This window comes from Drosophila gunungcola, assembly GCF_025200985.1.
Source record: "Drosophila gunungcola strain Sukarami chromosome 3L unlocalized genomic scaffold, Dgunungcola_SK_2 000002F, whole genome shotgun sequence".
Classification (NCBI taxonomy): domain Eukaryota; kingdom Metazoa; phylum Arthropoda; class Insecta; order Diptera; family Drosophilidae; genus Drosophila; species Drosophila gunungcola.
In genome coordinates, this window is record NW_026453178.1 from 6,321,842 (window position 1) to 6,344,192 (window position 22,351).

Genomic DNA, 22,351 nt, shown 5'->3' on the forward strand with positions numbered 1-22,351 from the left:
ATATTCTATTTGATAGGGTATAAAACAATAAAATTTGTCGTGCTATTTTGACCGTTCGCACACGTCCAAAGGCACTGGCACGAGCTGTGCATTTTCGATGGGGTAGTTTGCCAGTGGGTGTGAGTGTGGGGTGTGGGTCGGCTGCTTTGGGGTGTCTATATGCTATATGCTAGATGATGTATCCGATGTGGCCACCAACAGGGCCAGCCGAAGCCCCGAACACGAGCCGCCTTCCGATCCAGAGCCGAGGCCGAATGTTTGCCAACTGTTGAGCAAGGAACCATTCCCAGTGGCAACCAAAAGTAACCCCTCTCCGATCCGATCTGCCCAACCACCCACTTATATAGCTCGGAGCTATAGGCAGCAGCAGCAGCAGCAGCGGCAGCAGCCGACAAATGCGCTGCTCGGCGCACTAGTCATTCTAAATCGACGCCTGGCTGACTGCAGACGCGCCTCTCGGATCGAGTTTGAATTCGAATACGCCATCGTATCGGTCGGTTGAATCAAGTGTCGGGCGCTCTAATCATTAATTAAGTGTCTTAAGAAAATAATTCCAATTTGGCTATCGAAACGGGTTTCCATCTACTGCATGTGCAAGCGACTATGTTTTTGTGGTAGGCTCATTTGTGAAAACAGAAAAATCGTTTGCAGTCAGTTAGATTTTCACCTGAATTGCAATCGAGTGTAATTATCACACCGGCAGTATGGAGATGGAGACCACAACAACAGCAGCTCTGCACCAGCTGATGCTGGCAAATGCAACTTCTGTGACCATTCCAAAGGCCCTCTATGCAAATCGAAACCGATTGATCTTTGGGGCCATTGTCATGGTTTTGGGGGTTTTTGGCAATTCCCTGGCTCTCTTTATTTTGGCGCGCAAAAAGCACAACAAAAACAGCAAATACACGCTCATGTTGCGGTAAGTTCAATCATACATAAAAAAAATATATAAAAAATAATATTAATATTATTTATATTACAATCTGAAAAACAAAAATCTGAGAAGAATATAAAAAAAATTTAAACACTTGTAAATATAAATAATCTCAGTTTTGTTTACTTAAAACTTTAGAAACTTAAATCGTTGAAGTATACTGAAAATAAGCCAACGTTTTATTTACTCTGCTAAATATTGTTGAAGAATTAACCACTAATAGTGGAATAAAATGATTTCTTACGTTATGTTTGGTTGTGGTTTTAATACAAAAATTTGTGTAAATCAAGAAGCCACTAAAAACGAATTATTTTAAATCTTTCCCAGCCAAAATGTCACACCAAATACCAGTAGTTTTTGCCTATTTTCTTTGCGTGTAGCAACTCAGTTTATGCACTTTATGTTTGTGACTGTTTTGTGGCCAGTTCATGGCTATGTAAGTTTATTCAACCTGCTCTCAACCGCGGCCACTATAGTGTTCGATAATATGCCTATGCGGGCCTGATTTACATAGTTTGAATTGTTTTGTTTGGCCTGGGCTTTGCTCGTGGTTTTTTGCATATCTTATCAAATTACGGAATAAGTCCATTGGCAGTGAGATTTGCCCATATTCCTGTCTGTTTTACACAATCTTATCGGCGACGTGGGAATGCAACCATTGCGAATGCATTAAAAGCTTTACGGTGTAAACTTAAGACAGAGATTAGTGTTCAATCAATTAAGCATATGGACTTCCATAAAAAAATTTGATACTCAAGATTTTCTTATGTTTTTATTAGCTCTGTTTAATTGCACAAATTGGAATAAAAAATCATTCGTTAATAATTTTAACTTCAATGTTTAATTTTCAATATACTTTTAAAAATAAACTTTAATTCCATTTTTAATGAATTCATTTAAAATTTCCCATTAATGGTTCTTACAACTTACGACTTCACTTTCGTCAAATAAGATAACTAGTTCTATACTTGTTATTTTTGTCATTATATGATAAAAATAGACTTGAGCTTATATATAGAAATGAACGTACATAATTCGAAAGGGTGTTTACTTGTTTTTAGTTGAACCTTATCAAGTGAGAAAAAGGTATTTATGACACACAGCAAAATTCTCCAAGTTCGTATGCCAAAAATTTGTCACAATTTATATTTCATTTATCAGCTTTTGAAGCCCTTGGCAGTTTCAGTGAGCTTTGCTCCTTTCGCTTTATTTTATGCTGAGACGACAGTGCGTATGCGTAATATGGGCAAATTGCTGTCGCCAGCAATTTGAGCCATCAAGTGAGTAGAGTACAAATTAAGGCGAATTCCGCTCCAAACATGAGGCCTCCTTTTAGCAGAGCCTTTGATCTGTAATTTGATTGATTGAACGAGCCCGGTGATTGGCACTTGAGAAGTGTCGATAAATCAGGGTAACCCAATGACATAATAGGCACCCTTATTGCTTTTTGCCCCTTCAAGAGAACCGGAATGGCTGTGGAAATATGTATTTCCCCATTGCACAAATAAACAAACAATGAGTTTGCTTTTACAAGTCAACAACACAATTTTGCAATTTTCATTGCAAGTCGAATATTTAGTCATCTTCGGCCAGTAATTAACTGTTCCGGGGCTTTTGTTTTCTGTGAAACTTTTACAATGCACCATAAATTGAACTTTTAATAGTTTTTGAACTAGAAACAGGTATATAGGTATACATGCAAATAATGAAAATAAAAATGTATAAAAGCATGGCCATGCTTAACGACTAGCCGAGCCTTTCGACCCACACAACAAACCCTGGGAATGGTCAATCCCATTTTGCATTCTATTAAAGCAAGCATTTTCATTAATATCCACTGAAAAGGTCCTACTTCTATTTATATACATATATTTTTGTCTCACCCAAAGACAAATGAGTTTCCTGTGTCGACGGCGCCCCAAAAACAATCAAACCGAAGTACACAAGTATTTTCCACAAATGCAATATTTTACGATCTCAATAAAAAGGAAATACTTAATCAATCTCACTATTGACAGGCACATATTTCACAGAGCATACTACGTGATGGGTAGATAAGTAAAGTTTAGGCAGATTAGTTCAGTTTACATATTTTGCGATAGTTTCTAGGCACAATAGGGAAATAAGTATATGGTACTTTAAATGAATGTATTTCAGTTTTTATAAAGCTTCAATTAAATTTGTAACATACATTGTTGCATTTTTATTTTGTATCCATTCTTATAATAAGGTTTTTAAATAATATAAAAAGATACTTTTTATTTTGTAAGCATATTTCGACTTTAGTCGGCTGCCAACAAATCCTAAAATATTAATAAATTTTAAAAGGACTTTTATAAACATATTTTTTCGGCATAGAAACTTTCCTTATGGTTTTTCTTCTTTTGTTTGTTATAATTCAATTCAAAATAAATTATACAATTATATTTTGCGGCACTCAATTAAAGGTGATTAAAATTCGAGTTCACGTCGTGGGCTACCAAAATTGGTAGCAACCCAACCATATGGGACAGCCTAAAGCTATCTTTATTGAAAGTTTCGCCTTATCAAAGTGGCAATTAATTAAAAACACTTCGATATTACAATTTATTGTTCCTTTTTCTCTTATTCGTGGTTTATGTACTGTAGAACTCAATGATTAATTAATTAATGGAGCGCAAATCATTTATTATCCCGTTTATGAAAAAGCTTACAACATTTTCGATTTCAGATGCCTGGCCACAAACAATCTGGTGGCTTTGTTGGGAATGCTAACCACAACGCTGTTGAAGATCTACCTCTCGAAGGAGGTCCTGCAGTCCTTTGTGCGAATGGACTGTGTAGGGCATGTGGTGTGGCGGTTCTTTGGCCTCAGCTCCGGGTGCATTGCAGCAGTCATGGCGGCGGAAAGATGGATGGCCCTGGCCAGACCATTTATTTACCACAAGGTAGGGTTCTTATTTTCAATGAATATAACATTGTTATAAAAAAATAAAAAAAAAAGCAACCTTCGGCAAGCCGAATTTTATATATCCTTGCAGCTATTTCAAAAATAAAACATTCTTTAAAACGTCTAAATTTTTAATTATATGCGTATGTGGCTAAAAACATTGAAGATATGATGATTTTCAGTTCAATTATATATATAGTTTATTTCATTGATTAATTAATTATTTATATCCAAACAAAATTAAAAAATAGTGAAGTTAACATTTTTTTCATTTATTTTTTTAATATTCCGATTGTTGCAACTACAAAACTACCCTGTTTTAATTAGAACAAATTATTTATTATACTTACCCATTTTTGACAGTCGGACATTAAACATAATATGTGCCACATTGTGCACCCATTTCAATTTTTTGTTTGTATTTTTCTCCAAAACTGTTTAGAAACAGTAGAAAAATTACACTTTCTTTATTTGAATATAGAAAGTTAGATAATTGGTATAATGGAAATCACGCGCCTTACAAATCACTCATCTAATGGTTATAAATCTCGCCCAAAAGCACATCACCTACGAGCTGATTGGCAAGAGCATCAACAGCATACTGATTGTGGCCGTGATCATCACGTTCCTGCCATTTGTTGGGTTTGGCGCCTACATCGACGAATCGAATCCGGAACAGCTTAAGTGCATACGATATCGCGATGCGCAGGGTGTGTGGAACAAGTCGTATGCGGTGCTCTTTATGGTCTTTGGTAATGTTCTCGCAGTCGCCAGTCAATTATATGGCCAAACTAATTCAGCAATCGCTTTCATTTAGGAACCCTATTGTGCATCGTGATAGTGGCCTGCAACCTATTCGTGGCCCACACACTGCTCTGTGTGATTGGACGGAGCCGAACGGCCAAGCGACACATGCACTATGACTTGGTCAAAGACAAGGCCAGTACGATTAGCATCGATCCGGAGAGCAGCAGCGGCACCACTCTCTACCAGACACAGCTCAGTTCCGGAAGCGGAAGTAGCCATCGCAGTGTCCAGCCAACGAGGCAGTACCGGCACAGCGTCAGTGTTACAATGGCGGCCACGGACTCCTCGCCGGTGGAGATCAAGTTCGCCAAGCTGATGGCCTTCCTAAGCATCTCGTTTGTCATCTGCTGGATGCCACAAATGGTAGGTTCTCCAAGAAAAATACACCCTTTCCGCTTTCAAAGAGGAAATATTCAATTGATTCAAGATAAAATTAAGGCATAAAATTTATTTAAAAAAAAATATTAAAATTACATATGATAAAATCGTTGGCATTTCTTGAAGCTTTTTGTATTTGCACAATAAAAAATTTAAAGAGTGTCCACTTTTATTAATTATATAAACTCATTACTTGTCTTGTTCTTTTTAGTAATTCTTTATATTTTGTAGACATCCATTTCGTGATTAAGCTAAAAAAGGTTTATTTGTTAGATATTTAATTATAAAAATAAACATTTTAAAATGTCTTCATACTTTTGTAATATTTGCTTTGATTTCATTTGTGCAAAAGTATTTAAGATGGACAAGAAATTCCTTCCGATCCAATTAATTTTACACAATCATAATTAGCTGCATAGTATTTTTCTTTTAAATTTCCTCCCATATTCCGAATTTCACATTGATCGCACAATTTTACGGTATGCAATCATATTTACAAACTGAGGTGCGGCGGGTTTATATTGTGTTGCAGCACTCGACTATATCAATCTCGTTTATTTCAAAATTGTTTTCGAATTTCTTTGAAGATCGCCATCCCGTTGGCCATTGCTCCAGATCGGGTGCCCGCATCGAATAAATTCTTCATCATCGCCGACGTGCTCACAGCTCTGCACTTCACCTCGGATCCGTATGTCTACGTGCTGAGTCGCTCCAAGTCCATCAACTGGTCGTTGCTGAGCTGCATCAAGCGCTGGAGGAGCGGATGGCGTCCGGGCGGACTTCGCCGATCTCAGAGCGATCAGAGCCGGATGCGAACCACGATGACGGAGGCGAATACTCTGGACTTCAACTGATACCGCTGGATCTTCGTCAGGCACCCAAGTACTTAACCCCTTCTCGGTGGGGTCTCACTCATTTATCTGCTCCGCCTCCCTTCGGACACTCGAGGGAGAAGCATCTCCTAGTCGCATAAGTTGTAAATAATATACCCTATTTGTATGGCATCATATCAAGGTTTTCCTTATATGCTCAACTCACATAATCTCTGAATCGACATGCGATTTGTAGCATAAAATATACCGCATACCTGTGTGTGAATGTATAATAAAGTGTCTAATTTATTTGGATTTTAGGGGTTTGGGTTTGCGAAATAATTGAACTATGCCCTTACGTTTACATAAATTAAATTCGTATTCTACAAAAACAATTACAATTGTAAAAAAGTTTTCAATAGTCTGCCTTGTCTAGCTTATATTTTCATATTGTTTTTATAAATCATTGTCAGACTATTAAACAAGTAATAAATTCCTGACCTAAGTTAAATCATGCAACAATTGATCATATAAATGATCTAAATAAACAAAAACCGCATCATCCAGGAAGTGACTACTGCATCTCATTGCCCAGAACAGCTTTAAGGCGAATTTCCATTTCCCTCGACCAATGCAAACAGGAAGGTTATTTGTTTTACAACTACTTTTGTTTCTTTGTTTATTTTAAAAATTGTATGATTACATAAGCTGAATGATTGGTGGTTGGCTGGTATGGTCTATGCAGAGCTAGGAGGGGGGAATTGGGTGTAATTCATGTGGAAATCGATTCAATCAAGTTGTCTGTACTCTCCCACTCGTCACAGTATCAAGAATTTCGTCTTCAGTTACAATGTAGTCAACTGTTTCAACGTAAAGTTGCTTGTCCTCTTGGTTTCCTTTCATTCAGTGTATATGCAAATTGGGATGCAAATGTCAAATTGCGGGAAGAGATCGTTTGATCTGTTCTTCATCCTCCTCCTGGGCGTGAATGTATATATATTTTTTCTTGTATAGAGTTTAAGTGTATGTTAAGTTAAGCTACGAAATCCGCCGACGTCTACTTAGTAGCGGTTGTAGCGGCCGCGAGCGCGTTGGCGCTGCGGCGTGGCCTTCGGACCGGCGGCGGCCCGAGCGGGCGTTGCCTTCTTGGCCGGCGACGGCGAGGCATCTGGCGTCGATGGGGCGGCAGCGGTGGGCGTGGCCGGAGCGGCTGCCTTGACCGCGGCCTTGGCTGGCGTCTTGGCCACGGGAGCTGGTTCAACGGGTGCCGGCGCCTTGGCCGGAGTGGGCTCCGGTTCGGGCTCTGGCTCGGCCTCCTGCTCCTCATCCTGGGCCTCCATCTCTTCCTCGCCATTGTCCTGGCCAGCGCCATCATCCTCGCCCTCGCCTTCAATCTCCTCGTCGCCTTCTCCTTCGCCCTCGCCCTCGGCATTCTCTTCCACCATCTCGATGTCATCGTCGTCGCCGGTGGCCTCCGAAGGATCGTACAGCTCACCCTCGGCTCCCTCGGCGGCCTCCTCGGCGCCGGCGTTGTCAGCGGCCGGGGTCTCTGTCTCCTCCACCTTGCGCTTCTTGCGCTCGTTCTCCTCCAGAGCGGCGGCGGCACGCTTCTGGGCAATCTTGGTGTCACTCGACTTCTCGTTGATGAACTTCAGGAAGTTGCGGTGATGGGTGGCCGTGCGCGAGTGAATCTCGGCGGTCACCTCGGTGTCGAAGAACTTGCTGCACACCGAGCACTCGTAGCACTCCAGCTTGGAGATCAGGCCGGGGCCGACGGCCCTCTGCCAGTTGTACTTGGGCAGGCGGGTGTCCACCTCGCTGGGAATCTCGTCGCCGTCGGTGAAGTCGAGGATGCAGTCCTCGGGATCCACTGGCAGGGCCACCTCCTCCTCCTCCTGGCTCTCGTTGAGCTCCTCGCCCTCCTTGGTCTCGTCGGCGGCCTCCTCACCCTCCTTGGCCTCTTCGCCCTCGCCTTCCTCGCCCTCGGCAGCCTCACCATCGCCGCCGGCACCATCTTTCTTGGCCTCGCCATCGGCGGCATCGCCCTCCTTCTTTGCCGGCTTCTTCTTGCGCTTTTGGGGCAGGCGGAGATCGCGGGTCTCCTCCTCCTCGGTGCTGATAGGCAGGGTCTGGCGCTTGCGCTCACCCACCTTGGTGTTGCTCTCGGCGGCCTTCTTCAGATGCTCGGCGGACAGAAGATGCGTGTCGTAGTCGATGCGAGTGGCGAACTCCTTGTTGCACTCAATGCACTTGGGGTGCAGGAACTTCTTCAGCTGCAAATGGCCCTCCGACTTGCGATGGGTCGAGATGTGACCATGGAAGTTCAGGTCGCACATGGTGCAGTAGTCCAGCTGGCGCTGCTTGCTCTTGCCCATGCGCTTCAAGCGGTCGAACTCGATCGACTTCAGCTGCTCGGCGATCTTGGCCTCCTGGCGGATCATGTTGGCCTTGAGGCGGTAGCTCTCCTCGATGCCCTCGCGCATCATCAGATGGGTGCGTCCCTTGATGTGGTTCTCGAACGAATTGGCGTCCCACATATGCTTCTTGCACAGATGACAGTAGAACATGTCGTTCGGCACACTAGCGTACGGCGACTCCTTGGTGGGGCTATAGAATTCGATCAGAGATCATTGATCATTTGTTATGGGGGGAAAGGAATAGAGAAAGGTAAATCTATTAGTTGTGACATATTGAATGCAAAGACGGGGATGCGTCTGGTCTGGCTCTAAGGAAGAGAATACAATATTAGAGGGGTAGAGAGTTGGATATTGCTGCAATTATACTTATGATACGTACAGTACAGATGGAGATAGGTGAGTGAATGTCTTAGCTATGATTTTGATGCGTTATGAATGTAAATGCATTGCAAGATAGAAATATGCCATAAATTTACTGGTTAACACTGAAGTTGTCTCGAATAAAAGCCTAAGCCTTGATTATTTAAGCAATATACTATATACCTACGGCATATTTCTTTCTCTTATGAAATCTTAAATGTATTATCAAAGTTTCATCCATAAATTGATTATTAAAAAATATAGGATGAATATTGAACTTTATAAATTAAAAAGGCGAAACATATTTGCATTTTAAAACGTTAAAATATGAGAACGTTCCAAAATGAAGTTGAAATGAATTATGCAAATGTTTTCAAAAGAAAAAAACATTATTATTACTTAATCTCCTTTTTAACTGGGAATAATAAGATTATAGTGTACACAAAACGCAAAAAGTTTAGCCCAAACTTACATTTTCAAAACAATTTCATATATAATTGTATTTAAATAAAATGACATTCATGAATGGATATATGTATGGGTTCAATGCAGTTTGAACACATTGAGCTATAGATCCACAGTACCCTACCCAAATAGGCGTAGTCCCTCCCACATACACACAGTAACACTAACAGCATCAAAAAAGGCACTATCCCTAATGAACGGCTAGTTCAAGTTAAATATACTTTTTTAGAGATGTATGAGGAAACTCGATTAGAGAATTGAATTGCCTAGGTACTTAAGTAAAACGGTTTAAATTATATTTTTGGGCTGCTGAGTTCGGTTCTTATGTAATTTTGGTTTTAGTGAAAGAAATAGAATCCTTTCGATTTGGTGGTGGGCAGCAAAAATATGTATTCTTTTTTGTTGTGGTTTTGGTTTGTTTGGAAAAGTTGTAGTAAGTCTTACCTCTCGATTTTCTTTTCGCCAGGAGTGGGTTCCTTCTTTTTATTTTGGTTGGCATTTTTAGCCAAAAGTTTCTTGGCACGATCAAAAGCATTTTGCTTGCGAATACCGCCGCCGCCCTGCTTTTGCGGGGGCTTGGGTCCACTACCAGTGGCGCCCCGATTTTGGAAGCCACCTCCCTGGCCACGACGGTTATTGAGACGATTGCCGGCACCGCCGCCGCGACTGACCATCTATATATATCGTTTAGTTTATCATTTAGGATTAACAATAACATTTTTGCACAATTCCGAATGCACACATGGGGCATATTGTGAATTGTTTTTGTTTTGGTTTACAAACAGAGGCAATATTCGTAGAGCATTTTCAAAAGATCAGAGACAATATGGCGGTTCGGCCATTTACAATGTTTTGTGGGGGGCGAAGCGATCAAATTGAACAGATAATTGATAATTGCAGGAGAAAATTCGTTACAGAAATGTATGGCAAACGTTAATATATAATAAAATATATATATATAAATATAGTGACACATGAGCACATTGTATATTGATATTGGTCAGATCGACGGGGCAGTTGCGGCGGCCAATCAGTCGACGGGGATAGTTGGATATATATTGCATGTATATATATATATATATTCGGTGGCGTGTGGCGGCGAGTGGCATTTGAAAATGGAAATCGGATTTTTTGAGTTTCAGAGGCAGGAACGTCGAAGAAGAATTGGCGTTGAATTTGCATTAGACATAAGATATAAATAGGTATTACATATTATGGTTTTAGATGTAATTATGTTGCACCATCAAGCAGTACCAGTACCAGATCGGATCAGTTTCGGTTTCAGAGCAGAGCAGATTAGAAGATTGCATTGCGATCAATAATATCAATCGGTCGAGCAATCGGTCAATCAATCAATCGATCAGTGGCGTCGCACGGGAAGCATCATATAGTATATAGTATCGCATCGTTGATGAAGATTCGCATATTGGCCATATTGAGTGCGCATCGCATGTGTGTGTTGAGTGTGTGTGCGTTGCATTTTATATATTCAATTTTATTTTGATTTTCGAAAATATTGTTTGTTGGCCGTGAATGGAATTTATTTTTGGGTTGGGGAGAGATTTTCGTTGATTGCAATCAAATATTGCAAATGGGAAGAGGCGGCATCAACGGCAGCAACAACACGCAACAGCAGCAACGACAGCAACAACGACAACAACAACAACAACAACGACAGCAGCAAGTATATATGCCGGAGCAGCAACAACAATATGGAATGCATTATTCGAAATATGCAAGACGATGCGGTTGCGATATTCGATATTTAAGGTGTATTGAAAAGCATCGAATATTTGAGTTTGGCATTTTTGTTTTGGAAGAGAGAATAAAAATAGATAATGGATAAATTAGACAAGCGTAGTGGCAAATAGAGTCCAGCCAAGAAATGTTTGGTTGACTTGACACTGGATTTTCGGATAATAATTGAATTATAATAATGGTAATAAGGTATTTAAATGCTTAAGTACATCTAGTAAGAAAATTATTGCATATAAATTACTTATGATTCAATCTTGATATATAGAGATCATCATCATACTCTTTTCATCGTTAAGTGGAACAAGTGTTGGCGGTACATGGTTTTATAGGTACATTTCGTTATCAATGCGGTGTGTATTATATAAATTTATCGTTTCTTTTTTCAGTATAATAATCTGTATCTTTTTCGTTTGTGCAGTATCTACAGAACTAAAAAAGTATTGCATTTTAAATGGAATAAATGCGTTTTTTATTGAAAACCTCCGTCTACCACATCCGTCCTCCTTTACATCCTTATTTCCTGACTACACTGCACAAAGTTCTCATTACTATTTTTACAATATTCTTTTGGCTAATTTGGTTATGTTTTAGTTTTTCTGTTGTTGGTTTATTAGACTACAAGCTACGATTAGATTCAGGATTTGTATCATTGTTGTTTATCTTTTAAAGGAAAAGCATTAGCTACTTTGGCAATATAACAATCTAACTAAGGGAAAAATAAACACAAAATTTAAGGTTCTGTTGTGGAGTGCAAGCTAGTATTTTTTGGAAATGGTTCTAATTAAAAACACGCGATGCTCGAATAATATTAATAAAATCAGACTGCAATAATAATTAAGAAGTATTTTCTATGTTTTATAAAGATCTATTTTAGGCAAAAATCATTTGTCTTAGAATTTAATTGATGTGTTAATAAATGTGTTTTTGTTGACAATTCGGTTGTATTGTTGCTAGTTTTAAATATTTTAGAATTATAGAAATGTTATGAATTTGGTATTCATAATAATACATAATACTTTTTTTTCATTTAACACTTTTGATCAGACAATTTTTAAAGATCATGTTTTCATTAAAACGGAACTATGTTTGAAAAATTAATCCCATTTTTATTCTATTGCATCTCCACCACAAAAATCCGATTCGCAATACACACGAATCCCAAACGAACAATAATAATAACATAGGACATATAACAATTCATATCTGTTTGCTTTGTCAACTAGTTGGGGAAAATTGAACTTTTTTACATACCGGGCCGCCGCGTTGATTGCGATTTCCCATGCCGCCGCCGCCGCGGGGCAAATCGAGGAGCGAAGGTGGGTTCTGGTTCCTGAACAGGTTGTTCAGCAGATTGCTGGCCAGGTTAATGGCCTGGGCGTTCATCTGACCGCCGCCCTGGCGCATGTTGTTTCCAAATTGTCCGCCGCCGGGATTCTGGGACTCCCAGGGCGACATGTTCATACCGCCCATGCGGTTGGCGTTCATGGGCCCGCCATAGTTGTTGTTGCCGCCTCCGAAATTGCGATTACGGTTCTGGTTACCACGGAAAGCCATGTTGCCGCCGTTGACCTTTTGGTTATTTGCTAAACGATTCTGTTGATTTCCGTTGACCTTTACGCTGCAAATAAATATAAGAATTACAATTTTTTATTCATGTTATATTATATTTTGAAAAAGCGATTACAAAAATTTTTTTTTTCCATGTTTCTAAGATTTTGGTTTAACATTTATGATTTAAGGAGGTTTATGCTTTGAACTAATTAAAAAGTCGACAAATACAGAAGTTGTGGGTTTTTTTTTTTTAATATTTACTTTTACCAACTTTTACAAAAACAAATGGCTATTATTATAAGGCTGAATTAGAAAGTTTCATTTTAGTTAGAATATACATATACTTTTATACTTTCGATTATCGTAAGAAATTCTTTGGAAAAATATATTTTTATAAACGGAAATCAGTTTAGATTTTGGAACAGGAGATACATAAATAATTAGGAATTTTTGGGGGTTGATGTGCAGCATACCTGACCATAATTTTGATGGGTTTTTGGTTTGGTGGGAATGGGATGTGTTATGTAGGATTTGTATTTAAGCGAGCAAATAACTTAAGACAAGCTGAAAATAAAACGGCACAAAGGAAGAACGAAACAAATATTAGGATGCAAGCGGAAATGTATTATTTTTGGTTAGTAAGCTCCTGAATCTTTTATTTTCTACGGGTAGTTATTGAACCCCGTAAAAAACGCAACTCAACCCAGCGTGCGTATACACACACAACAATCCATATACACACATACATACAGGCATACAAAAAACGGAAATAAAAGGGGAAATAAAAAGAAATGAGAATAGTTTTGGCGCTACAGTCAGCAGTTTACATTATCAACTATTAAAACTGGTTTTTTTCGCCACTAACACATGAATTTGGACCAAAAAAGAGGCAAAATACTTTAAAATGTATTCTCACGTAGTAAGAAAAAAAGATGGCGACCCAGACAATGCGTGTGTATATGTAATTGATTGAGTCAGAAAGCCGGCCGGCCATGTGGGTGCGATAGAGAGAGGGACAGCGAAAAACACAAACTAAAGAAACCCCATTTTAAGCGATAAAAATACATGTTTTCGAACAAACTAAATAATACAAATGCTTTCGTTCAGCCCCGATAAACCCACTTTACGATGAAAAGAAATCAAGGTCCTCGTAAAAATGCAATTACCCTATTATTTGATTACTTTACCCACTAATACACGCAAAAGTCCCCAGGAAAATCAATAATTACTATTTTCAGATGCCCAGGGAACGCGAAAAAAAATTGTTAGCCAACAGATACACACAGCTAATTTTCGCAGCCCCCACCAACACACAGGCAAAGCACAATAGGAACTACGAAAAAGCGAATTTATTGATAAACTTACGTGTTGCAAGGGCTATTTGTCAATTACCGGATTATTGCACTATGGTTTGGTTTGCTTTAGCAAGTTTGCTGCCTTAAGATGGCCGTCTGCGTGGAAATAATCAGCACCTCAAAACTTCCACACTGATCCGAGCGACGAAAAAAAATTCGAATGACGTATGACGTATGAGGTAGTGGCGGGAAACCAACGATGAAAACATCGGTGTCATCGATGTTTTCAAGAAATCGGTCCTATCGATGTTTTCTCAGGGATTAGCGATGCTTATGCATCTCTTACGATATTTTTTGCCACTGTTAACTTCTCATTCTCTCTTTCTGTTAGTTCGACATTTCCTAAAATTTCTCTGTTAGTTCGACGTTTTCCTAACATTTCTCTGTTAGAGTCGCGAAACTTACTCTCAAAAGCTAATTGCTGCAAAACTCATTGGCGCGACATTCAAATTACTAAGATGATTGAGTTTGGATTTCTCAATGAAATAAACAATGACGTTTTCCTAATGGCAAGAGTTAAGATCAATTACGAAAACCATTATTTGAATGACATCATTCGATTTTATTGAATTTGCATAAAACTGGCGCACAGCTTGCGACTCTGCGCCATTTGCAATGCATTTGCATCGTTTGATTTACATACAAAGGGATTAAACATATTAATTGTAAACGTTATAATAGGCAATAATCATATGTACTAGCAATAGTTGTTTTTGTGTGTTTAGCATTCGTATTACTGCTGGCTCTTGTGTAGTTAATTAATTAAGTACCACAGCGTAAAGTAGGCTCAACAAAATAATATGGGTGGCATATTTTTCTCTTTTGACCTTTCATATTTAACTCTCCTTTTTATGTTTTTGGTTTGTTTTGTGTCTTTGTTTCAAGTGCATGGACGCCACCAAATGGCCTAGGGGGGATGTGGAGGGGATCAATTAAGGAGAGAGCCGAGATAGATCCATACACATTTCACATACATTTACATTTATAATCGTTTGGAGGTGCAGGCGAAGAAGCATCCGCCTTTCACCACTAAACACACTCATAGTTAACGTCATTATGCTACAGGTGCCGGTTTCGTGGACTAAGTTGCGCTATTTAACATAGTAACTAGAGAAAACACTAACCCACAATTCGGGGTGCTCACGAAATCGATAGAGGTTTTAAAAATAAACAGGACTAGGTGTCTAAAAGTATACAATACATTAGTTTTTTCTAAAAATATTCAAGTTTCTAGAAATGTAATACAGTTTTGGGTTTGCTAGTGATCCAATTAAAGTCTCAGAAGTGACAGCACAGAGCTTTGGCTCTAAAACAAAATTTGTTTTAAAAAAGTGTAAATTTGTACATTACTTATAACTCCAATTTAAATCAAAACAGAACGGGACTAATACATTTAATGGCATACTTTTAAAACCTCTACATAATGGCCCTAGAGATTTCGAGAACGCTCCGAAATTAGTTCGCATTGCATTGATTTTGTTTGATTTGTTTGTGTGCCGGTTCTGGGAATTTTTGGGGGGTGTTGGGATCGGGTAAGATTCGAGCTTCCTAGCCACCCACAACGTATTTACATGGCAGCCACTCGAAGCCATTCGAAGCCACTCGAAGCCACCTTGGCGCACCTAGTAGAAAAACAGCAGCCTTTCCTGGGCGGAGGCGGAGAGCAGGCGCCACGACCGCTTGATGCTCACATACTGGATGAGAGCGCGTATGCTGATCAGGAAGCCGAAGGCGCAGATCAGCCACCAAAGCCAGGAGTTCTCGTGCGAGGCCAAGTCCGTCGAGTGCTTAACGATCAGCGTCCATTTGGCCAGCGACAGACCGAATCCGGACAGTGCTCCATAACGGGCGGCGATTGTGTGACAGAAACAGGTAAGCATCAGGAAGCCGATCCAGTTGAACAGAAAGGCCACAATAAAGGCCGTGATGAACATGATGTCCGTGCCGAGCAAGTTGTCCGTGGTCGACAGGCTGTTTTCCGGATCGCTGGCATCGATGGCGATGAACGTGAGTGCCGGCTGAGCGGATCGCACGGCGGCGGCACCGTCGCGCAGTGGATTTGGCGGCAGCAACGGATTCGGCGGCGGCGGCAGCTGCTGCGAGGTGGGCAGAGTTAAAAAGGCGGGCGGCAGCTCTCCGTTCAGCGACTTCTCCATCTGCACCTCCTCGTAGGTGGGCAGCTTGCCGTGAATCTCCGGCGGCAGTTGGGCAGTCAGCAAATCCGCCTGGCCCGGCAGCTGCACCTGCATCTGCATCGGGATCTGCATCTGGCCGGGATCAGGCGTGGCCAGGGCCAGCGTTGGCATCTGAGCCGGCAGAGCCATCTGCTGGCCCTGGCCCACGTTCGCCTCGTACGGCGGAGGGGCACTGAAGTCAGCCTTTGGCGGTCCCAACTGATCGTCCCCGGGCGAAGGCTGGTTGTTGTGCGGCATCACTGGAAATTGAGAAATAAGAAAATTGGTGAGTTTAAAAAAACGTACAAAATATTAACTATTTTTCTTTGACAACTAAATGTGAACTTAATCGAAACACTTGATCAATTTTAATTTGAATATAATTTTTAGAACTTTTTTCGAGAATTTAATCAGGACCGTTTTTGAAAAATTTGATCTTACACAAAAGTTATATCGCTTTTTGCATTTGTTCACCTTATTCATATAGTTTATAGTGTTTTTAGGCAGCTTTTCAGACTCAGCTGCTTTATATTTTCATGCAACTCTGAAATATTAAGATAAGTACATGCCGAACTTGTGTGCAAATTTGTTCATATCCAAAAAGAAAGTAAGCTTGTCGTTTAGTCTCGCTTTTATTAACGTTAATAGTTTACGCGTTGTTTAATAAAGTTAGGTGTATAATAAATAAATGGGCGGCTAGCTGCCAAAATTGCATTGCATTATATCTAGTTTTCTTTTTTTCTCTCTCTGAGCAAACAGTTTTCGTTCGTTAATACTTGGTCTAAAGTGTTTGAAGGCACGTCATTAGGCACTTAGAGCTACAACATTCGCCATCTCGATTGGATGATTAAAAGAATAGTTTGAATTAAAAAGTTGGACATGTTAGACATTCAAAAACAAATCAGCGACCCGGCTTATTAGTTAGCGGGGATGTTAGTTGCAGTGCCTGGGGCGATTGGAGGCCACTGCTTGCAGGTGGGCCTCCTCCAGCGATAGGATGCGGCAGGGCCCAAAGGGACGTCTCGCTGGGCGCAAGGGTCGCAAACCATCCACCTCGTCCATCCCCTCGTTCTGGCAGCCACCATCCGTGGTGGTGGTGGTGGTGCTGTCGTGCAGCTTCTGCTTCTGCAGCTTCTCGTGTCGCAGGTACAAAACCACACAGCACATGGCCATGAACAGAAGGGCCAGCGTGGCCCCGCTCACAATGCTGGCCTTTTCGAGCATCACCCGATTCCTGGTGGGCAGGTAGGAGCCATCTATTTCCTTGTACTCGCACCTCGGGCCCATAAAACCCAAGGCACACTCACAGTTGTACAGGATTTCGTTGTGGATCTCCACCGTGAAGCAGGTGGCATCGTTTAGGCAATACCAGGCAGCATACGTGGGCGGACAGGCGTAGATCGGAAAGGTGACATTTGGCCGGGGGGTCGTGGATATCTCCACATTATCCGGCGGCAGGATCGGCGCAGCTGTTGGCCGCGGCTTGGCAATGGCACGCGAAGAGCAGGCGGCGGTTAGCGGCATACAAGCGCCGATTAAAGCGATGGCAAGCGGCAGGTCCTGGACTCGCATCTTGATCTTAACTCATGGCAGCTTTACTTGGGAATGTGACAGTGCAGTGTGAGGTTGATTTGTTGCAGTGTGTAAGTGTGGAATTCTTGGCTTTGGCTGGCAGGCGCCTGCAAAACAAAAACGAAGTGCAATTAAAATCAACTCAAAAATGTAAACTCGTGTTCGGTTTTTGTGTGGGTTAATTTGCCTGCCTAGCACCGCCAGCCGCCTCCTTCTCACAATTACAACCTATGCTCCTCGACCTAAGTGAGAACGAGAAACGAGAATCAGAAAATCGAATTTCATAAATTTTTAACAAACAATGTCATCGTTTATTTACCTGGCTGGAATCGCGAGCGGAACCCAAGCGGCTGTTGTATTTGCACAGTTTGCATTCATTATTGAGTTTTTCTGGTTACACTCTCACTAAACATAACGTTCACTTCAATATATAACAACTGTTTATGTTACATATGTATTTAAATATAGAAAAATGTAAAATTTTACCTTTAGGTGCTAACGAAAAGAACATTCGCTACAACTAGGTATTCACGAGTTTTTAAATGACTCCGTTGGTAATCCTGAAGAGTGTAGTAATTTTTTTTCTGTCAGTTACGTTTTCTAGTTAACTTTGAAGGAAAATATTTTCACGTAAGGAAAATAAAAAGAAACATCTTTCAAAATATAAAACAAGTCATAACGATTATACCTACATAGGTATGTTGTTATTAGATATTATTAATCAATCAACAATTGCTGGTATTGTCACCAGTGAAAAAATAAATACAAAAAAAATTGTGAATATTTGAATCATTAACCTTACTTTGTAAAATAAAATACTTAATTTAATGACACTGGTTTTTTCATTACATGGTGGTTATTTGTGCTTTCGTCACTAGTGAGAATACAACCCACGGTGGAGTCCTTCAACTCATTTGCTTAATGAAAACTCTCTTACACACACTACGTCTAAAAATAACAACAACAATGCGTACGAGTGAAAGTTGACGAGTGAAATAGCAGAAGAAAAGTAAGAGTGCAAAATAGATAGTCCGACAGACTCAAAACACAAATGCAATTAAGTTGACCTTTCGGTCAATTGAAATGAAAACTCAGCTGAACAGGAAAAAAAAAATAGTTCAAGTCAATCAAGAGTGAGTGGGCCCAAGTTGTGCCTATTTTCTGCGCGTGTATGTGTTATTTTTCTTTAGTTTTTATAAGGGTGTGTGGGTGAGCCGCACGTAAGCTTGAATAATGAGCTAATAGACGCCAACGAGCTAAATGAGCACCTGGAACTTATCAAACAAAGAGTGCACAGAAAAAATATTTTAAGGATACAACAATAAATTTAATAAGCTTAAACATATATTAAACCAAATATCTATCACACTTAAAACTCGATATGTACAACATATATAATAGATATGGAAATTTAAAACAATAAACAGGGGCATTTGATCTACATATCGTTGGTGAGCAGATGTATTGTCCATATCGGTTTCAAATAATTGAAATTATATATATATGAGCATTTCGAGTTTAGAACCGACAACAAAAAGTCGAACAATATTGATAAGGTGAAGAATGAATGATTTCCACAAATGCGGAACCCATGTGGATGCTAACTAGTAATAGCAGTTACCTGTAGATGAGTCAGATGTGCGGGCATTTGAAATATTGCAAAATTGCACGACATCGAGATATTGTACACTGTACAGTCACTTTGCACCTTTTGAAAAGTGTACTCTTGTGGAAGTATACAAATATTAATTCCAGAGACATTTATTCAGCTCGACATCTTTTAAAACTAATACTTTATTTTATGACATTTAACTTTTAAAAGTAACAAAACTTTTGATTTAAATAAAATAAAGTATTTGAAACCTAGAGATCTGTATTCTTCATAAAAAGTGTGATTTAGCTAGGTTCGACTGTAATTTGGCATGTGTGTAAAAATAAAAAAGGAGAGGGAGTAGGGAGAAGTTGGGAGGGAGAAAGCAACAGGGCCGTGACAAAAGGCGTTGGAAATTAGCGAATTGCTGTGGAAAAGTAACAACGCAGTTTGGGCCTGGTTTGGGATTGAATTTCAGCCGGAGTTTGTTCGTTTCGTTGATAAGAAATTTGAGCGCGTGGACAGCTGCCAAGCAGCAGGTGTGCAAGAGGGAGGGAGAGAGGTAGAGTATTGGAATAGTTTAAGAAGTAAACCAGTTAAACGGGACCAGGAGCACAAAAAAGAAGCTGAAGATGCAAGCGGAAGGAGAATGAGAAGAAGATGGAAGCCTACTGAATGGAAGGTCTCTCAAGGGGCAATTTCCTGGATTGAATGAAAAAACACAAACACCTACAACTGCATTGGTATTGCAATGGAATAGAGAAAGAATAAGAGAGGGGCGGAGAACGAGAAGCGCAGAATAAATGCGAGAACAAGTTTTCAAGCAAACGGCGCTTGTTGTTATTGTACAAGGGCAAATGAATTAATTTACTTGTGTAAATATGAATTAAATAAACAAGTACACCGACACACGGCCAAACTTATCAGAGTGTTCGCTTTTTTTTAGCACCTGAGTGGCGAAATCCCAGCAGAATTAAGATTATTAATTTGCTAAACAAAACATAAACACATGTACACACACACACGCACGGTGGGGGAGAGAAAGGGAGGTGGAGAAAGCCTTGGATCTCCTGGAGCGCTCCTTTTTACCGTGATTTGTTTCCCTTTCTCCGGTTCACCCTTTCTATTTCTGTGCTCGATTTAAATTTGATTTGATTCTGTTTCGTCTTTTCTGTGCCATGTTCTATTTATTCACCTTGTTTTCTTCTATGCGTTGGTCGATTGCGTTCGCTTTTATTTTCTCTTTTGCGCAGCGCTCTCTCACGTTTCCGTTTTATTGATTTGTTCGAAACTTTGTTTCTGCCAAACACGCACACAGCTAATACTGTTGGTTTTTTGGCTGCACAGCGACCAGTCGACGTCGGCGATATGTTTTCGAGTGCTTCACTGTATGCAATTAAACTAATTTAAAACTGGGCTCACTTCGCGAGCGAAGCAAAAAAACAAATGCACCACCAGGAATAAATTTTCGATTTCTGAGCTAGTGGTGGCCAGCTGCACAGCAGTCTGTATCGATAGAAGGGATGGGAGATTGAGAATTACAAAGTTCTTTATTTGATATATTTCATGTCAAGAACAGTGTTGCCTTCTCAATTTTAGTAGATAGGGCAACTGCCCCGTCAGCAATTACCGAAATTTAGAATTTTAGAGATTCAGATTACTATTTATTTATTCGCATCAAAAATAAACACGGTACCGAATCAAACTGATAACACTTATCGATAGATCGTATGCACATCTCTCCATGTCTTATCTCCCACCACTAAGCTAAGAAAATTTTGTAAACAACGACGTGGACGTAGTAAATTGAATTAGATTTTTAGCGTAAAGATGCAGCAATTGGTACTCTTTTTTCTGCTGGCCTTAAGTGTGAGTTAGAGACATATTTAAAAAACATGAGCAACATTTATTATTTTATTTTCATCCTTTGCAGTGTCAGCAAATCCATGCCGAGTTGACGGCCGCCGATTGCCGGGAGCTGGGATTTATTAAAGCTCAACTAATGTGTTCCAGTTGTGAAAAACTATTAGATGATTTTGGCCTGGATACCATCAAGTAAATATAATAAGATACATTCTTTGTTGATGGTTATAAAAGGGCTTAAATACTCAGAAATGCAGTTTAAATTCACCTTCTCTAGACCGAATAACTAAAAGCATCAAGTTATAGAGATTTACCTGTTCCATAGATTCAAAATTTACCATACTATTTATGTACTGTTACAGATAGTGTACCTAGAAATAAACTTAAAAACAAGCGAACTAGAAATACCTACCATAAATAGAACAATGCTATATCATTATCTTAACAATATTCAGTTTGAAAGATGGCCATGTTCAAAAAGACAGAGGGTTTTCTAATTAGTTAATTATCGCACAAAAGATCTACATATTTCGTATAGTTTAACCAATCTTTTTACTTTGTTAAATCTTCTGAGTGATACAGTTTTCCGAAATTGTAATGGTTCATTGTATTCTTGGTTTTTACCAAATGTCGTTTTCCAGTTTCAAAACCCGTCATTATAATTAATTTGTTGTAAATCAAACTTGCCCCGAAAAAGTTAAGATTCTTCTTTAAAAACATTTATCTTTACTCCAGACCCCATTGCAAGCAATGCTGCACTTTGGATCAACAGCCGGCGGTCCAGCGAACTTATGCAAAGGCCATTCTGGAGGTGTGCACCTGCAAATTCCGAGCCTACCCGCAGATACAGGCCTTCATCCAAAGCGGCCGGCCCGCCAAGTTCCCCAACCTGCAGATCAAATATGTGAGGGGCTTGGATCCCGTCGTGAAGCTCCTAGATGCCAGTGGCAAAGTTCAGGAGACGCTGTCCATCACCAAGTGGAACACGGATACCGTTGAGGAGTTCTTCGAGACGCATCTGGCCAAAGATGGTGCTGGCAAGAGTTCCTACAGCGTGGTGGAGGATGTTGACGGAGACGACGAGGAGGATTATCTGCGCACCAATAGGATCTGAAATTAGCATTCCCTCAACTGTAGATTAATAAATTTAGCAGATATTCAATCTCACATACAAAGTTCGAGTTCAAGAAAGTGAAGAATACAAGAAATCAAGTCTTTTAATTGTTTAGTTATTTACATTCATAAAAATGAAACAATATATTTTTGGGATAGATTGAAATTGTATATTCTATCTAACTAATATTGAGTGTAACGTTTTGATAATTATTTTTCTTTTATGTGTATATAATTCCTCCAAGATTGGATGAAATATATAAGTACATTCA

General features: G+C 40.0%; 5 protein-coding genes across 9 annotated transcripts; 2 read left to right on the forward strand and 3 right to left on the reverse strand.

Moving 5' to 3' along the window:
* The first annotated feature begins 365 nt into the window (after positions 1-365).
* LOC128257994 (prostaglandin D2 receptor) lies at positions 366-6,625 on the forward strand. Its single transcript, XM_052989375.1, has 5 exons — positions 366-919; positions 3,645-3,861; positions 4,423-4,615; positions 4,681-5,033; positions 5,636-6,625. The coding sequence occupies exons 1-5, from the start codon at positions 705-707 to the stop codon at positions 5,900-5,902; spliced, it is 1,245 nt and encodes a 414-aa protein (XP_052845335.1). The 5' UTR covers positions 366-704; the 3' UTR covers positions 5,903-6,625.
* Positions 6,507-13,955, reverse strand: LOC128257991 (zinc finger protein on ecdysone puffs). Of its 5 annotated transcripts, XM_052989367.1 has the most exons (5): positions 13,777-13,943; positions 12,885-12,975; positions 12,112-12,478; positions 9,547-9,776; positions 6,507-8,467 (listed from the first exon to the last, which is right to left on the reverse strand). In XM_052989367.1, the coding sequence occupies exons 2-5, from the start codon at positions 12,890-12,892 to the stop codon at positions 6,922-6,924; spliced, it is 2,151 nt and encodes a 716-aa protein (XP_052845327.1). In that variant the 5' UTR covers positions 12,893-12,975; positions 13,777-13,943; the 3' UTR covers positions 6,507-6,921. The 5 variants fall into 5 exon arrangements, with proteins under 5 accessions (XP_052845327.1, XP_052845329.1, XP_052845328.1 ...); XM_052989369.1 differs by lacking the exon at positions 12,885-12,975 and having other exon boundaries at positions 13,804-13,955; XM_052989368.1 differs by lacking the exon at positions 12,885-12,975 and having other exon boundaries at positions 13,777-13,942.
* A 349-nt stretch (positions 13,956-14,304) lies between these two features.
* Positions 14,305-20,434, reverse strand: LOC128257996 (NEDD4 family-interacting protein 1-like). Its single transcript, XM_052989377.1, has 2 exons — positions 20,299-20,434; positions 14,305-16,200 (listed from the first exon to the last, which is right to left on the reverse strand). Exon 2 carries the CDS (start codon positions 16,196-16,198, stop codon positions 15,389-15,391), a length of 810 nt encoding a protein of 269 aa, XP_052845337.1. The 5' UTR covers positions 16,199-16,200; positions 20,299-20,434; the 3' UTR covers positions 14,305-15,388.
* Positions 16,554-20,439, reverse strand: LOC128258001 (protein spitz). Its single transcript, XM_052989381.1, has 2 exons — positions 20,299-20,439; positions 16,554-17,619 (listed from the first exon to the last, which is right to left on the reverse strand). Exon 2 carries the CDS (start codon positions 17,510-17,512, stop codon positions 16,874-16,876), a length of 639 nt encoding a protein of 212 aa, XP_052845341.1. The 5' UTR covers positions 17,513-17,619; positions 20,299-20,439; the 3' UTR covers positions 16,554-16,873.
* A 391-nt stretch (positions 20,440-20,830) lies between these two features.
* On the forward strand, positions 20,831-22,129 carry LOC128258003 (selenoprotein F). The gene is made up of 3 exons (XM_052989387.1): positions 20,831-20,972; positions 21,037-21,158; positions 21,702-22,129. Exons 1-3 carry the CDS (start codon positions 20,934-20,936, stop codon positions 22,078-22,080), a joined length of 540 nt encoding a protein of 179 aa, XP_052845347.1. The 5' UTR covers positions 20,831-20,933; the 3' UTR covers positions 22,081-22,129.
* Positions 22,130-22,351: the final 222 nt, after the last annotated feature.

Excerpts from the sequence above, each read along its gene's own strand:
- LOC128257994 (XM_052989375.1), top strand. The coding sequence starts at position 705 with ATGGAGATGGAGACCACAACAACAGCAGCTCTGCACCAGCTGATGCTG. Across the intron at positions 3,862-4,422 it reads GACCATTTATTTACCACAAG|CACATCACCTACGAGCTGAT; the intron begins GTAGGGTTCTTA and ends CTCGCCCAAAAG. Across the intron at positions 5,034-5,635 it reads TCTGCTGGATGCCACAAATG|ATCGCCATCCCGTTGGCCAT; the intron begins GTAGGTTCTCCA and ends ATTTCTTTGAAG.
- LOC128257991 (XM_052989367.1), bottom strand. Across the intron at positions 9,777-12,111 it reads GCAATCAACGCGGCGGCCCG|ATGGTCAGTCGCGGCGGCGG; the intron begins GTATGTAAAAAA and ends CGATATATATAG. Across the intron at positions 8,468-9,546 it reads GGCGAAAAGAAAATCGAGAG|CCCCACCAAGGAGTCGCCGT; the intron begins GTAAGACTTACT and ends CGAATTCTATAG.
- LOC128257996 (XM_052989377.1), bottom strand. The coding sequence starts at position 16,198 with ATGCCGCACAACAACCAGCCTTCGCCCGGGGACGATCAGTTGGGACCG.
- LOC128258001 (XM_052989381.1), bottom strand. The coding sequence starts at position 17,512 with ATGCGAGTCCAGGACCTGCCGCTTGCCATCGCTTTAATCGGCGCTTGT.
- LOC128258003 (XM_052989387.1), top strand. The coding sequence starts at position 20,934 with ATGCAGCAATTGGTACTCTTTTTTCTGCTGGCCTTAAGT. Across the intron at positions 20,973-21,036 it reads TTTTTCTGCTGGCCTTAAGT|TGTCAGCAAATCCATGCCGA; the intron begins GTGAGTTAGAGA and ends CATCCTTTGCAG. Across the intron at positions 21,159-21,701 it reads TTTGGCCTGGATACCATCAA|ACCCCATTGCAAGCAATGCT; the intron begins GTAAATATAATA and ends TCTTTACTCCAG.